Raw genomic sequence first — 16,628 nt, 5'->3', positions numbered from 1 at the left:
GCCAGCAACAGCTCCCGAGCCACTTGAGTGAACCACTTCAGAAGTGGATCCTGCAGCCCCAGCAGAGCCTCCGGTGACTGGGGCCCTGGCCAGCCTCATGGGAGGCCCTGAGCCAGAGCCACCAGCTCCTGTGCTCCTGAATTCCCAAGCCGACACTGTGTGGGAGAGTAAACAAATGGTTGCTTCAGCTGCTGCGTGTGGGCTCTTCAGGCTCAGCCCTGGCTGGCACTGTGGTTCCTACAGAATGCTCTCCACCTCTACAGGGCTCTGAGCTGTGACCACTAGACCCCATTCGACCACCTTATTTCAGACCAGTCAAGTGCCCAGGGCAAGTTACTAGGAATGCTTTTTTATAACAAGTAATGACAGGACTTCCCTGGCAGTCCAGCAGTTAAGACTTCACACTTCTGCTGCAGGGAACACGGGTTCAATCCCTGGTTGGTGAACTAAGATCCCGCATGCTGCAGTGCGGCGGGGGGCTGCGGGGGGGGAAGTAATGGCACATAGACATCTGATCTGTAAAAGAAGATGGACTTTGAGGGAGAAGAAAAGGGGCTAATACTACTTTTCAGAGGTCCTGTGAGGCCCTTTACCTTCATTTTAGCTGTGAATACAGGCCTGGTAATACCTATTTGCAGGGCTTTTGTGACAATTAGAAATAACACTTATTAGGAGAGTAGGATGTGCTGAGCCATAACCACACTTAGTATTCAATCCTCAGAACAGCCTTCTGAGATGGGTCTCTTTTTCTCCCCATTTTACACACTGGGAGACTGAGGCACACAAAACTTACACGAATGCCCACAGCCGGAGGAGAGACCAGCAGGGCTACCTGAGACGAGTGAGAATGGGTGAACCTAGGGAAAGCTACACCCCATCTGCTGACCTTCCCTGCGGGTCTTATTGAAGTCTCTTCTTTCTCTCAGATACACACACACACACACACACACACACACACACACCACACACACACACACACACCACACACACACACACACACACGTAGACATGATGTGACAAGCACTTTGGCTGCAGCCCAAAGTGGCTTGCTAAACCCACAGTTCCTTTTTTCTCTTTCCACCAAGGAAGAGACATAATGAAAGCTATCCTCAATGAGAAAGTAGAGAAGGAACAAGTTTATTCCAGAGCAGTCCTTGAAAATTCCCAGTGTGAAGCAGCCTAGGAGGAAAGGGGCCCTCTCTTACAAAGTTGTAGGAAAGGATAAACTGAACAATGCTCTCTAATGGCAATCTGGCAGTAACGATCAACATTCTAACCTTGATCTGAGCGATAACCATTTCTGGGAATCTTTTCTACAGAAATTCTAACTGGAAGAGCCCAAAGATACACAAAAAGAGACACCCTGCCACATAGCCTGTGACCGAAACACAAAACAGCCTGCCTGTCTACCCACAAGCAAATATTGATATACCTGTGCTGCAGAAACCCAGAGGGCTGTCAGAAAGAGCAAGGCAGACTGAAGGAATGGACGTTGAAGGACTCAGGGAAAAAAAGCAAGTTGCAGAATAAGATTTAATTTCCTAGTTATACTTAACTAATGGGAGATTGGAAGGGGGTGCAAGCAGCAGCACTTTGAGTCCTTTGAATGTCTCCGACGTCTTCCTCCCCAACTCAGAGAACACTCTGCTTTTAAAGGGAAAATAGATGACCTCTCCCCTTGAAGATTTTAAAGTTTTAACAAAATGGTCTAAAATTGTGCATTTAGTCTGTCCAAAATTTTGTGAATGTATGTGAAATACATTGACACCAGAAATAAAAAGCATATATCCATACAACTTTGAACCTAGCAGACTCTCAGTAATTATCTAGTAAAGATTTTAAATTAAAATAAATAAATAAGGGGGCTGCTGTGATTAGATGGGGCTTCCCAGGTGGCACAGTGGTCAAGTATCCACCTGTCAATGCAGAAGACACAAGAGACACAGGTTTGATCCCTGGGTCAGGAAGATCTCCTGGAGAAGGGAATGGCAACCCACTTTAGTATTCTTGCCTGGAAAATCCCATGAACAGAGGAGCCTGGCAGGTTACAGTCTATAGAGTCGTGAAGAGTCGGACACGACTGAGAGACTAACATTTAACAGCTATGGGTATATGTTTGCAAATACAAAGAAAAATGTCTGGAAAAATCTAGACAGATATAAAAGCTAATTGTGGTTATCTCTGAAATGTGGAATTGTTTGAGGAGGGAAGGAGTGGACAACACTTATTCGGGGACTATACTGTTTAATTTATGAATAGGTATTATTGTCATACTAAGATTTTTTTTAACTTTAATTTTTTAAATGTTTGGTTGTGCTGGGTCTTTGTTGCTGCACTCGGGCTTTCTCTAGCTGGGGTGCAGGGAGGGGGGTTGCTACTCTTTTGGGGGGTGCAGAGGCTGCAGTAGTTGTGTGGCGCGTGGGTTTTAGTTGCTCTGCAGCAGGGGGGCTCTTCCAGGACTGGGGATTGACCCCATGTCCCCCTGCACTGGTATGTGGATTTTGATCCTCTGTACCACCAGGGAAGTCTCCAGGAGTCTTTTTTAAAAAACAGGAAAAAGATCTTTGTATCAAAGGCAGCGTGAGACTGGCTGTTGGTTTCTTGGCAGAGGGAATGGGCAGAGGCTGAGCCAGAGATTAGATGAGGCCGAAGTGAGACAAGGACATGTTATCTCTACGGCAGCTAAAGGCCCCTCCACAGAGCTACCAGGAAATAAATTTAAAATGAAACCTGCTCTGAGCTGACGTGACTAAACCTGCACTGTTGGCTGTGGAGGCGTGCTGACATCAATAGCACGTCCCCACCGAGGCGTGCGACCTCCCATCACTGTCTGCTTTTTGGTTATGAAAAGGTCAGCATTTCTGTCTCTTTAGTTAATGACCAGGCCTCTTGAGCCTCTTGTCTAGCGTCTTCAGGCACCTCAAGAGCCTGCCTGCCCAGCAGCACTGGGTCACAGATTGTATAGCAAGGGGACAACCAGCCCATCTTCTGAATTGGGTCTCCAAGATTGCCAGGATGAAATCCAGACCTGTGGTATCTCAGAATGTGACCTGGCTTGGAGACAGGGCCTTTATACACGTAATGCAGTTAAAACGACCAGCATGACCAGGGTCTCTCGATGAAGAGGTCAGGACCCAAACACACAGAGGGTGGACCACGTGCGGACATGGGAGAGGACGGCCGTCCACAAGCCCTACGCTTACAACTTTAATCTACATTTGAAACATTTTCGGCTTCCCTGGTGGCTCAGACGGTAAAGCGTCTGCCTGCAGTGTGGGAGACCCGGGTTCGATCCCTGGGTTGGGAAGATCCCCTGGAGAAGGAAATGGCAACCCACTCCAGTACTCTTGCCTGGAGAATTCCATGGACTGAGAGGCTCCTCAGAGCCTGGGAGGCTACAGTCCATGGGGTCGCAAAGAGGTGGACACGACTGAGCAACTTCACTTCACTTCACTTTTGAAACATTTTCAAAATACAGTTAAAACTTTAAATAAAGATAGGGTGAAAGAGAGTCCAGCTCCTGGGAATCCGACGGCAGATCCTGGGGGGCAGAGGCCTGAAAAGACCTCCAACTTCTGGGCAAGAGGGTTGCGACTTAAGTGCAGTTTTTCAATGACTTTATTTTACCATGATTTTCCCTCCAAATGTCTACTGTCCCTGTAATATCTAAGGATCCTGGACTGTGTCTCTAGAAAGAATAAAGGACGCAGTTCTTGTCTGACAGGTGATTGAGGAAAGCCTCGCATGGCTTCTGCTGACCGTCAGGCTTGGTTTTCACATCCAGCCAGAGGAGGGGCCCTTGCGGTCTGGGAGTGTGGTCTCTTCTCTCCATCAGCTTGGAAGGCTCACTTGATTTAGCAGGACAGTTCCTGATTAGGCTTCCCCCCAACCGGTCCTCACCTCCGATGATCTGCCCCAATGGCGTCTGTGACTCTGGCGAAACCCTGCTCCCTGGAAAAAGAACAAAACCATTTCAGCAAATTAATGGTAAAGGGAAGGCCCGGCTTTTACTGGAAGCCCACATTCAACCAGGTTCCATCTGGTTGGTGACTGTGCCTGCCCCGCTATCCCAAACACATACCTCATCCCCTCTGAACTGTCTTCACCCAGGAATCTCCCCAGGTCTTCAGAGGAAGGGAATCCACTGTAAGTACTGACAGTTTCCTGACCTCAAGCCAGTGTTCCCGACTTAACAGAAATGTGGCCAGAATGCCTTAGGGCTATAAACACCACTGTCTTGGAAGTTAACTTTAATCCTTTGGCACTGTACGACCTTTGTCAAAAGAGCAACAGGGAAATTTCCCCCTGCATTTGGGGTGTACCCCTCAGATGCTTTTTGAATGAAGAATAGAGACAGGTGAAATCTCCTTGACTGCGTCATTCTGAGTTAGTTGATAACCACATTAACTTTGCCTGGTTCAAGCCACACGTGGCCCCACTCACTTCAAAAGGGCTTCCAGCTCCCGCTTGACCCCGCTGACCACGGGCGGGCCCCGGTAGGTGAGGGCCGTGTACAGCTGCACCAGGGAGGCTCCCGCCCGGATCTTCTCCAGCGCATCCTGCCCACTGCTGACACCGCCAACTCCGACGATGGGAACTCTGCCTGCAGAGAAGCGCATAGGACGTGGTGACGAAAGGAGGGCGAGACATGAGAACAGAAGCTCAGTCTGGCTCCAGCCGCAGCCCCCTGCTGAGGGCGGAGGTTCAGGAACCCCAGTCCCATCACAGCCCCGGAGCCCGCGCACACAGAGCTCTGAAGACAGACACGGAGTCCTTGCCTTGGGTGAGTGCATACATCTCCCGGATGGTTTGCGTTGATAAATCCCTGAGGGGCTTCCCGCTCAGCCCTCCTCGTTCAGAGCGCAGGGCACCCTGGAGGCTGGCAGGGCGACTCACTGTGGTGTTTGTGACGATCAGTCCATCGATGCCCAGCTGCAGAGGGAGACAGAGAAAGAGCCCCCTGGTCAGGGCATGACGGGCTTGGAGAAGCTTCCCTGGAGGTCTGAGACAGCGGCGGGCCGGGCACCCACACCTGAGCCCCCAGAAGCCAGAGCCAGACCTCGTTCATTATACTTCCTGGGCAAGTATCAGAATGAGCCTCAACATGACAGTAACAGCCATCACATACCAACTGCCAGTGTGGTTCCGCCAGGATGGGGTTCAGTCCCTAGAACAACTCAGTCGAGGGTGTCCTGTGCCAAGGCCTGCAGGTAGTAAGAGGTGGAACTAGGACTTGAAGCAGGACCGCGGGGCTCAGACTGGGTGTACAATGGTCTCCCGTGACACCGATACCCGGTGTTAGACTGGAGACAGAGCGTGGCACTCCGGCCAAGTCTGGAGGATGCACAACCTTTAAAGCCCGTGCTGGAGGAAGAGGAGGAAGAAGCAGGAGAAGAGGACCCGTTCAAACACTGCTTCAAACAGTTACTTTCCTATTACTGGCGTATCTCGTTTTAAGGCACTTCACTTCATTGTGCTTCACAGATACTGAGTTTTTACAGGTTGAAGGTTTGTGGCAACCCTGCAGCATCAGGTGATGGTTAGCATATTTTCAGCTATAAAGTATTTTTTAATTCAATGACAAACATTGTTTTGGACTTCCCTGGTGGTCTAGTGGGTAAGACTCTGTGCTCCCAATCCAGGCCTGGGTTCAATTCCTGGTCAGGGAACTAGATCCTGCATGCTGCAACTAAGACCCAACACAAGCATGTCAGGATGGCCGAGTGATCTAAGGTACCAGACTCCAGGTGTCTAAGACCCAGTGCAGCCAAAATAAGTAAATAAACAAGTAAATATATTTTTTTAAGGGGAGGGGTAGTTCCCAGAATACAGCTATCACCAGAGATATCTGCAAGGATCACTTTTAAAAAAATAAAAGGTAGGTACATTGTTTTTTTTAGAAGCAATGCTATTGCACACTGAACAGGCTATACTAGCATGGTCTGTGTGTCCTGGGAAACCAAGAAGTTCCCATGACTTGCTTTATTGCAGTGGCAGAACTGAACCTCCTATATCTCTGAGGTATGCCTACATATGAACAGAGGAGCCTGGCAGGCTACAGTCCATGGGGTCGCAAGAAGTCAGACATGATTCAGTGACTAAAGAATAATGCCTATATGTGATACCCTGAATCATGACAGACCAAACCAGCCCTTAATATACCAGAAACTGCCATCCAGGCTAACTCAGCTGGTCAGGTGGCCTCTACAGGCCGTGAAGGGTGTCCCCAGGCCCTGACCCTCACCTCTCTCACCACGCTGGCAATGTCCTCCTTCTCCTGGGCTGTGAGGTCAGGAGCAATCTTCACCAGGACAGCTGGCTTGTGGGCCACCTTCAGGGCATCTCTCTCCTGCAGCACCTACAGCAACACAGGGCCAGAGATGGGGACCCTGAGCCTGCAGCCTACAGTGTGACCATGACCTGCAGCCACAGTGTGTCTTCACACCAGCTGTCTAACTAAGGCACCAGCAGTTTCTTTCTCCTTCTCCGGAAACACCACTCTCAGTTATGCAAACAACCCCATCAAGACAGATCTGCTTCCATTCTTTTAAACCAAGGAATCCCCGAGAGTGAGTCCCTAATGTCACAGGCATTGGCTAATACCTTAAGGTTTATTTAGACTTTTGTCCCTAAAAGAGACAGCAAATACCGCCACAAGTACTGCTTGATGAAGAGCCATTCTATCATTCATTCGTTTAATGTGCCAGGTGCTAGAACAGAGTGGTAAATGCGAGAGCTGTGGTCCGTGCTCTCATAGACACTGCGGCTTAACAGCAGCGATAGATAACTGAACAGCTGATTAACACTGAGCACAATCAGTGTTACACAGGGGATTAGAGGGAAGTGAGGGGTCCTAGCTGGTCCAGGTCTTAAGGACAACTCGATAGTAGATAGCGATGCTGAAGCTTGGCCCTAGAGAATGAACAGCAGCTCAAACTAGTGGGGCGGGGCCTGGACCTGTAATTACCCACCTTGGTCAGCAGGCGGCGCAGTTCGGCCTTTCCCTGAAGGCGCCGCAGCCCACCCGTGTTGGGACTGGACACATTCACTACCAGGTAGTCAGCCAAGGGACCCAGGACTCGAACCCCCTCTGCGTAGTCGGAGGCAGCGTCCACCGAGGTCTTATTCTTCCCCAGGTTTATTCCCAGCGGCAGCCCATCTGTAAATATCACTGGTCAGGATTTTGTCCCCACTCACCATTTCCCACACAATATTTTGGAGCCGTCCTGGACTAGCAGCCCATGAACAGCCTAAGGCCTTCCAGCTCCAGATGTGACCTTGCCCACACCAGCTGACAAACCCTGAGCTACGCATGGTGCCCTGCCTGCCGACCTAAACCCACCCTCCACCTTCGTCTGCACAGCCGTGCTGGGCAGCTACTAGAATGTTTTCCTGCTTTGTCGCTTTGCGCCCTTTTACTTTTTTTAAATTTAATGGGGAATGGAAACATTAGGAGTGCAGCTACTAGTGATGAAAAAGGTAGGGCTTGTAACCGCAGTACAGCTGGGAAGAGGCAAGTCAACAGCATGCCGGGGACAGCTGCTGACTCTCAGGGCTGCTTGTTGCACTTGGGTCAAGTGACTGGGTGTGTGGTTGTGAAGAAAACGCAAAATTAAAGCATACATATAAAATAGACTGGAAAATATTTTTGATTCTCATGTCTAAAATGAAGAGGCATAACGGTTTTATCATTTCCGTCCTGAGAAGGGACTCCCCTTATAACTAAGGTGACCGCACATCCCAGAGCTTCCAGGCCAGCCCTGAACACTCCTGTAGCCTTGGCATAATTATTCGTGCCTGTGTCCCTTCCACTCCCAAAAGTGTTGTCTCAATGTGCACAGTAGGTAATATGGTTACCTTACTCTAAAATACAGGGAATTATCACCTGACTTGTATTTTCGACTTTCAATGTGTTTCCAAAAGGTATTTTTCTATGTGTGAAAGCAAGGGCTTGTCTGTACTTGATTTCTCCTGGGATACCACCTTATCTGCAAAGGATAAAGTATATTCACGGTGCCAGCTGTTTTTCCCACCAGTTGGCTGAGAGAAGATCTGAGACATCCAGCTAGTTCACAAACCGTGTCAGGTCAGAGAGGGTCAAAGACCACCACCTGGTCCTGCTATCGCACACTGAAAATGCAGGCCCTGTTTTATCACAGCTTGAATGTAAATGAGATTCGTGTAGCTAATTTCATAGGTGGAGGGGAGGAGAGGGAACCCAATTAGACAAGTTATATAACAGGGTCTCCAAGCTTCCCAAATCAAGCTAAGATGGTTTGGAAGCTGTAATTTTTTTCCACCAGGCAAACTGGTTTAAAAGAGATCATTTTCATGTAGACAGTGGGTCTTTCATTAGTAGTCATTTGCCCCAAATGACAACATTTGGGGGTTAGACAAAAATCGCTGAATTACTCTATCCCCAAAGGGCACCACAGCTTTTAACAATTTATTGGCATGATGCAAGCGATTAAGCTGTCTTCAAGGCTTCCAGCTGCTGCTAAACACAATGTGCAGAGCTCTGCTGTGGGATTTTGCTTCACTCCAACAAATGTTAGCACCAGAGTGGGGGCTGAGGGGTCAGCCAAAGGAGTACAGAGGAGAAAAGTGGTATAAAGGGCACTGTGGACAATTAAAAGAAGGAAAGGGAGGCCAGGCAGGAGAGTATCACACACCATGACAGTACTGCTGTGACCTGCAAGTCCCCCAGATGGCAAGGTCTACAGTGTAGCAGGGTCTGGGTCTACCAAAGCCAGGGAGTTCCAAGCAAGGCCACTTCCTACTCCCCAAATCAGAGGTTGCTAACTTTCAGTCTTGCTTCTAGAAATGAAGCCAATATCCACAGGTCTTTTTCATCTCACCACCAGGACATCTAACGAGGCTAAACTTCTGGAAGGCGTCCCAGAGGGGCCTGCTGAAAGAGGAAGATGGCTGTAGCCTCACCCAACCCCAGAAGTTTCCTGGGAAGACACGGGGAAGCCAGCTCTGTGCCAGGACCGCTACGTGCCCCCCAAGGGACAGCAGGGCAGAGAGCCCCAGGAACGAACATCAGCACCTCTGAAGGCGGCCTTCGAAAATGCATGGTGTTTCCAGACAAGTCATGGAGGATACTTTCCCAGTGCTGGAAATAGTTATCCCTGAGTGGGGAAGAGTGTGAGTAATGTTAGTGTTCTTCTTCGTGTTTTTCTGCAGTTACCAACGGGTCTGTCGTTAGCATGCATCACTTCTATGATGGAGAAAAGGACATCAGAGCAGGATCTACGAAGAAGGCACCCAGGCCCTGCTCATGTGATCACAGAGCAGCCCCTCTGCACTACTTATTTCCAAGTCGCCCACTGTGACCCAGGTTACATAACAAAGCAGGAACTAAGTGTTACCTTTGTTCAACTGCAAAGTTCAGTTAAAAGCTTGGATGCTGTAGTGGAGCCAGGGAAATTCCTCTAGGAGAGGAGCCCTGAGTTCCACACTTTTTTTTTTCTTATTGCTCAATCATGTTCACTTCACTGGGAACATTCCTGACTTTCTCCCACAAGTTTCCTTCCAACAGCTGAGGAACCGCCCTCTGATGCAGTACCCGTTACCTTCTGTGAGCCTGGCCTGCATCTGCTGTCTGGCCCGTAACCTGTGTTCCACCACTGAGAGTCCATGACTGTTAAATCCGTATCTGGAGCACAGAAGAGCACAAGGAGAGGGACAAAGTTAGGACCCTCAGGCAGAAAGCAAAGACTAGAGAGATGGAGATGGCTCCTTGACCATTTCACCACATGCGTGCGTGCTAAGTCGCTTCAGTCGTGTTCAATTCTTTGTGACTCTGGACTACAGCCTGCCAGGCTCCTCTGTCCCTGGGATTCTCCAGGCAAGAATACTGGAGTGGGTTGCCATGCCTTCCTCCAGGGATCTTCCCCACCCAGGATCAAGTCCACGTCTTTTATGTCTCCTCTATTGACAGGCAGGTTCTTTACCACTAACACAATCTGGGAAGCCCATTTCACCATATATTTGTGACATAAAAACAAAAGGAAAAATCAGAGTCAGTTCTTAGACTTCTACAGTCTAAACACCCCAGGAAGTTCTAGAGAACTTGCCAGAACACCATCAAGCACAGAAGGAAAAATTACAATTTGCCAACAAGTCACTCAGCCAACTAGCACTGTAAACAGCCCAGACTCAACAATGTAGCTGCCCCCAGACCTGTCTGGATCCAGCCCCTCCTCCTTCCCATCCACTGCTGCCAGGCAGGGGAACCTCACCACTCTGATAACCCATCTTCCCGCCCCCTGCTCGCCCCACAAATTCGTCTCCTGGAACCCATCCTGCTTTCTCTCACCCAGTCGCCCTCTTCCTGGCCCAAGCCAGATGCTCCTTCACCTGCTGGCATGCATGGAGTGCTCTGTACTCGTCTTCTCCTGACTTGGGATGCACATAAAGGCTGCCGTTGCCCTACCGGGTTACAGTCGTCTCGAGGACAAGAGACAACGTCTTCTCCATCACCTGCCACTAGACGCTCCACAAAGGCTGGGCCTCGTCTCTCTCATCTCTTGTCCCCAGCCCACCGAGGGGCGCTGCCCTAATGGCCACCCCCTCCCTTCCTCCTCCTTCCCAGTGGAACCAGCTCCCCGATACAGGGTGAAAATGCGTGTGATGGGGCTTGGTCACTGAGACACAAAGTGCTGCCTACCAGGGAGCTTCTGGGAAAAGACTCGCCTCCCCCCATATCCATACTTCCTTTTCCTTTCTCCTCTCTGATGTCCTCAAGTGAGGACATATGCTTGCAGCTCAGGCTGCAAGAAGCGAAGGCCCACAGAGGTTGGACCAGAGTCCTGATGCTATCCCACTGCTCAACCAACCCTAGACCTGCCTACTACACCCATAATGAGGAGAAAATAATAACAAACACCCATTACTACTTAAACAGTAAGTTCTGCAGCCAGAAACACCTAATAGATACATGTACTCATTGACTCTGTTCATTCAGCACCCACCCTGGGCCAGGTACGTCTGGAGCCAGGAACACAAGGGCTGGGAGCTCAGGCCCTGCTCTCTCGTGCCACTTCTCACACACTGGATCCCACCAAGCCCCGTCATCCTGATACCCACGGTTATTTGTGGCAGGTGAATCACAAACATTTTTTACCTGACCATTCTGAAGCTATCGATCCCACCCTACAGGGGAAAGATCAATAACTTAACGTCTAATGCTGGAAACTTTCCCTGAAACAAGCACAATAAAGCAGGACGTGCAGCCAAATAAACCTTCCATACATCAGCCTCCCAGAAGGCCCTTAATGATCCCAAAGGTGCCTCCCAAACCTCCCCACCCCCACCCCCCTCACTCCCGCCAAGCAGGCTCTCAAATACTCTTACCAGAAAGGAGGAACTTCTTCACTTTCTGGGTTTGCTGTAGCGAAAACTTTCCAGGGGTCACAAAGAGAAGGGCTTTACACAATCTAGAAGGATCTCTCTTCCTAAAAGCAGCTGTCTATATTGATCATTACCTTTCCCAGTTACTGAAGGAAGGAGCTGTGCTGCCCGGTGGAAGAACCACTAACCACATGCGGCCACAGAGAGTGAAGCTGGCCAGTCAAAGCAAGAATGCTCTAAGGATGACATGCTGGACTTCAGAGACGTGGTGCAAGTAAAAGATACATAGCCAGTCATGTTTATATTGCTTATACATTAAAAGTATACATTAAGCATTTACAATTAAGTAGTATAATAAATATCACAAATAATGTAGTAGAATATATTATTAAAGTTAATTTTAATTTCACCTGTTTCTTTTTACATTTTTATTGTGGCTACTCGAGTACTTTAAATTACACACAGGACTCCATAATATTTCTACTGGACAGAGCTGGGCAAGGGCCCTGGAAATAACAATGTGGAAAAAGCACACACTCCAAAGTCAAGGGAGCCAACATCCATACCCACATTCTCCTGCTTGGGACCTTGTGACTGTAGCTGTTTTGTAGTCCTCCAAGCCCCAGCATGTATATACATTAGACTGAAATCATAAAACCTGCTTTTATGCTTAACATGATTCCAGAACATTCCAAATGACAGAAAAATGTCCACGTCACATGGCCGCTCACCTACCTGTTAATGATAGCTTGGTCTTCCGGGAGGCGGAAGACCCTGGGCCTGGGGTTTCCTTCCTGAGGTTCTGGGGTTACACTGCCTATCTCAACAAAACCAAAGCCCATCTTGTAAAGGCCATCCACCGCTTCCCCATTCTTGTCAAATCCTGCAGCAATTCCCACCGGATTTCGGAATTTATGGCCGAAGACTCTCACTTCCTAGGGAGAAGGAAAGAAAGTCACAGGCAGAAAAAGCCATTCTGGTGCTCCTCAAAGCATGGTCCCCGGCATGCCTATGTCAGAATCACCTGCCTGTTAAACCTCAGGTCCCAGGGCCCACCCCTGGACTAAGGAATCAGAGTCTTTGTCGGGGTTGGGGAGGGGAGTGGGGGGCAGAATGGAACTCCGAGGGAATTGATCTTCATCAGAGCTCTCCAGCTGATTCTGATGCCAGCCAGAGTTCGAGAACCATCAGGCTTCATCATCACCGAGGAGACAAACAGCGTTCCCACCATGGGTTGAACAGGAGACAGGTGCTGCCTTTTCCAATCACAGTTAAGGACTGCACCTTCTTATCCACTATCCTTGGTGGGAGAGAGTGGCTCATTGGTCTCAGCCCCTAGTGGGTGCTATTCTGAAACAGGCAGCAAGATCCTTTCATCATCTTAGTAAGTCAGCCTCCACTGTGTCCTCCCTCCTCAGCCAGGCGACAGGAAGGCCCAGCAGAGCCCCCACGACTCCTGTCCTCGGCTGGGCAGCTCTGATTGCTGGGCCCCAGAACCAGGCTGGGAGGACCAGGTTCTTCCCTGGCAGACGTGGGCTGGATTCCTGATTGTTCATTAGAATAAGAATGATTTGTCAGGTCGGGTCCGACTCCTGAGTGATTCAGGATTCTCACCCTGATGGGAGCCAACAAATCTAGTAGCAAGACAGATAGTTAAAAGGTGGGAAAGGCATCAGCCTATCATAAAATCAGCAGTTGCCAATGGAGGTGTCTCTGTCAGCTGATGTTGCAGGCAAGCCTTTGCCGGGACTAGCAAGGGTCCAGGCTGACAGCATCAGGTCCCGGAAGCAGAAAGAAGAAAGAAAAGCCTGCTCCAAAGAGGGGGAAGAACAGATGGAGGTGAGTGTGTACACGTGGTTCCTCAGGCACTAGGAGGCAGGGGGCCACACTGGGGGTTGTGCTCCAGGAGGGCTCTTGACCCCAGCTGCACGACAGGACCCCCAGGCAGCCCTCAGTCCTCAAAGCCCAGAGATGATGATCAGATGGGGCTGGCACCAGTCCAGAGCACTGCGTACAGGTCTCCCCGGCTTTTCCAAAGTTCTCTTCATGCCACTTGGCTTTGCTATGAAAAAGCTACATTAGTAACCTGTTGGAATCCAAAGAAAATTTTCACCTTTCTGAAAAATGGTGACACACACATCTTCTCAAAGCTACAGTATGGGAAGTAAAAGAGGAACTAAGACGCAAAGGGAAAATGTAGGGAAGGTCGCTTTGACCGACAATAGTGACTCTACTCCAGAGAGGTCTGAGGGCTTCTTGGTGTTTTCTTCACATTCACATTATCCTAATGTCCCCCATTTGGTATGAGTCTCTTCAGTGGAAACTGTCAGGGCTTACACGAGGATGTAGATTCTAGGAAGACGTGGATTCTTCCACTTTGTTTGCTGCAGAAACCCCAGCACACAGAAGAGTAAGGGGACACAGTGGTGCCCATGATTAGATGCAGGAAGGAATGAGGCTAGGACAGGAGCGGTATGTATGCTTTCCTCAAAGGGCTGGGCTAGACATCCCTACATCACGTTAGATGCTAGTGATGTTGGCATGCTTCCCTTTCCAGCAGAGGGAACTCAGCTACCTGTCACCTTGGTGAGGCAGGGATGGTGGCTAAGGGGAAGGATGCTGAGCCAGACTCCAGGGGTGTGGATCCTGGCTCAGCCACTTCCTGGCCTCGTGCCTTTGGGTAAGTCACTTAACTCCTCTGCACCTCGGTGTTCCTGACCTATAGATGGGGATGACAGTCTGGGGGCTAACTTGAGATTCTGGTTTTCAAAAGGATCAGCCCCAGCTGAATAAATTAGGAGACTTTGACCTTGACCTTTGTGTCTGTCGCACAAGGGGTTACAGGAGCACCTACCAGCATGTCAGAGTCTTGAAACGTGGTGCGAGGAAGGAGCCCCAGGGAGGTGAAGCGAACAGCCAGCCTGTGGGCTGTCTCAGGGTCCAGCAGCCGCTGCAGAGCCGGCATCAAGAGTTCAGCATAGAAGTGCTCATCCCCTGTGGCCGTCAAGTAGGAGGCAAAGAGAAGTCCTCCACCCCCCAGGATCACCATGGCATCCTGGGCCCGCTTCTAGAAAAAAGAGCCAGTGGGATCCCCTCAAGGCCAGGCTGAGGCACCATCTCTAAACCCTTTACACACTTTACACGCTCACAGGGAACATAATGGCCTTTACATTCAGTCACATTCCTAGCCTTCTGCTAATGCTGGTCTCCTTCGTTCCTGCTCACATATTAGCCTCTACCAGCAGAGGCTGTATCTGCATTTCTGCACTCACTCCTCTGCCCCAAAGGACTCCAGGCCAGGGGTTTCAAGAGGGGGAGTACCCCTGGGGCATGCAGTGAAAATTGGAGGAGACTGCTAATAGATTTAGTGAGTGTGCATCAGTAAAGTCAGAAGTGCCTCTACCACTTTTGAAAATCCTACTGACAGTCACTAGGTACAGAGTACAGATATCTGTTCATACTACCTGAGCCTAGAACCACAGACTATTTCCCCACATAAACACAATCCTGTGTGGTTTTCATCTGCACTGACTTTCCAGGAATGCAATTACCTTGTTGATTGAGGGCTGACCATACTGTTTAGCACCGAACATTAATAAGAATAACTCATCATCTCAGAAGACATTCCTGTGGCACTAGAATTTCTCAGTAGAGGCTTACACACCCGACTCACTACCTAGATGACTCATGCCCTAATATTTATGGGTCAAAATACATATTATTATAAATTCGTTTCTCCTTTATATTCCAATTAGGACATTATGTTGACCTTTTAAATTATATATATAAAGATTGCATTATACATAAATTCCACTTCAGGATGCAAAAGAGGGTTGCAAAAATTTTTTTTTCTCAGGTCTTTCTTTTTTATTGAAGTGTAGTTGATTTATAATGTCTTAACTTTTGCTGTATAGCAAAGTGATTCTGTTATACATATATATACTTTTCCATATTTTTCCATTATGGAAAATGGATCACTGGATCCCTTATCACTGGATACTGAATACAGCTCCCTGTGCTATACAGTAGGACCTTGTTGTTTAGCCATCCTATATGTAATAGCTTGCATCTGTCAAGACCCAATTCCCAACCCTTCCCTCTTCCACCTCTCCTACCCCTTGGCAACCACAGCTCTGTTCTTACATCCAGCATCAGGCCTTCTTGCACCAAGCCCAAACATGCTCATGATACTTTACTTATCACTGCCAGGTGCTGGGCCACTCACTCATTCACCCCATAGTGGCTGTGCACTCAACGAGGGATTCCAGGCATAAGGAGTACAACCTCAGGAGGAGAGAGAAATCAATGGTCATGCAAACGTACAACAGTGCTCTAAAGAGAAAAGTGATGGGAGAGCCTAACCTAATCTCAGAGGTAGAGAAAGGCTTCCTCGAGGAAGTGTCTTAAAGCTGATATTCAAAGAATAAATAGAAGTTAGCTAGGAGCCAGGGTGGTGGCTGGGGCGGGGACGATGGTAAAGGCCCTCTACACTCTAGGCAGCAAAGGAGAAAGAGATGCACCCAAGTAATGGGGGAAGGGGAAAGGTTTCTCTGGAATCAAGGAGTGAGGAAAAGTACGGCTTAAAAATAAGCTGAGGAGGCAGGCAGGGGTCTTGGCCAGAATAAAGTTTTGAGTTTGGGTCCCTAAACAAGGAGGTGACCTGATCAGCTTTGCCTTTAAGGGTCACTCCCAGCCGTCACCATAGATCTAGTATTGTCTACACTTCTAGCCTCCTCCAGGAGATTGTAGGAACGCCCCTTGCGTGGATCCACAGATATGTGAGTGCCGTTACAAAAACCCTGCCCTAGAAGTTTGTCTGAAAAGGCTGGCACTATGTTTTACTGTCATTTCATTCCAGGTTGGATCCTGCACAGTGCTAGGCGGGCCTGTGTTCACTAAGCGTCCCTGTGCTTAGTTCAATAAAGCCCACGTGCTCTTACATAGATTTACACTGTTTACACGTACCGTTTACACGTACCATTTACACAATGGCCAAGTACGTGTGTAAATGCACGCGCATGACCATCAGCAGGCGTCTGCAAAGCTACACACTCTAAGAGGCCCACGCTCTCGGAGCCGCCTCCGGTCCACACCTCGCCCAAGCTAGCCCTTCATCCTCCCCTCGCCTGCCTTCCCGCCTGTGATTTTCCACGCTGCCACATTAGCAGCTCCAGCTGTACTCACTTTGAGCTGCCTCCACGCCATGCTCCTGCCGCCACTGGGCCCGCCTCTGGCTCGTTTCCATTGGAGGACGTGGAGATGTCCTCTAA

The 16,628-nt window shown here is 49.2% G+C and overlaps 1 protein-coding gene across 5 annotated transcripts; it reads right to left on the bottom strand.

Moving 5' to 3' along the window:
* Positions 1 to 3,600: 3,600 nt before the first annotated feature.
* Positions 3,601 to 16,628, bottom strand: DHODH (dihydroorotate dehydrogenase (quinone)). 5 transcript variants are annotated; one of them, XM_040253203.1, is made up of 10 exons: positions 16,543 to 16,589; positions 15,555 to 15,642; positions 14,213 to 14,425; positions 12,094 to 12,293; positions 9,579 to 9,661; positions 6,972 to 7,159; positions 6,245 to 6,358; positions 4,779 to 4,932; positions 4,444 to 4,603; positions 3,601 to 3,951 (listed from the first exon to the last, which is right to left on the bottom strand). In XM_040253203.1, exons 3-10 carry the CDS (start codon positions 14,405 to 14,407, stop codon positions 3,897 to 3,899), a joined length of 1,149 nt encoding a protein of 382 aa, XP_040109137.1. In that variant the 5' UTR covers positions 14,408 to 14,425; positions 15,555 to 15,642; positions 16,543 to 16,589; the 3' UTR covers positions 3,601 to 3,896. The 5 variants fall into 5 exon arrangements, with proteins under 5 accessions (XP_040109137.1, XP_040109136.1, XP_040109135.1 ...); XM_040253202.1 differs by having other exon boundaries at positions 15,584 to 15,642; XM_040253201.1 differs by lacking the exon at positions 15,555 to 15,642 and having other exon boundaries at positions 16,543 to 16,628.

Source organism: Oryx dammah, unplaced genomic scaffold (assembly GCF_014754425.2).
Source record: "Oryx dammah isolate SB20612 unplaced genomic scaffold, SCBI_Odam_1.1 HiC_scaffold_13, whole genome shotgun sequence".
In the NCBI taxonomy this organism is placed as follows: Eukaryota; Metazoa; Chordata; class Mammalia; order Artiodactyla; family Bovidae; genus Oryx; species Oryx dammah.
Note: the sequence above shows the minus strand (reverse complement) of the source record. Positions and strands in the feature narration are given on the sequence as shown.

Bases quoted from the DNA above. Each gene is read 5' to 3' on its own strand.
- DHODH (XM_040253201.1), bottom strand. From the start codon at position 16,563: ATGGCGTGGAGGCAGCTCAAA. The intron at 14,426-16,542 runs GTGAGTACAGCT...TCTTTTTTCTAG, and splicing joins TGGCGTGGAGGCAGCTCAAA to AAGCGGGCCCAGGATGCCAT. The intron at 6,359-6,971 runs GTGGGTAATTAC...GTGTTGCTGTAG, and splicing joins TGCGCCGCCTGCTGACCAAG to GTGCTGCAGGAGAGAGATGC.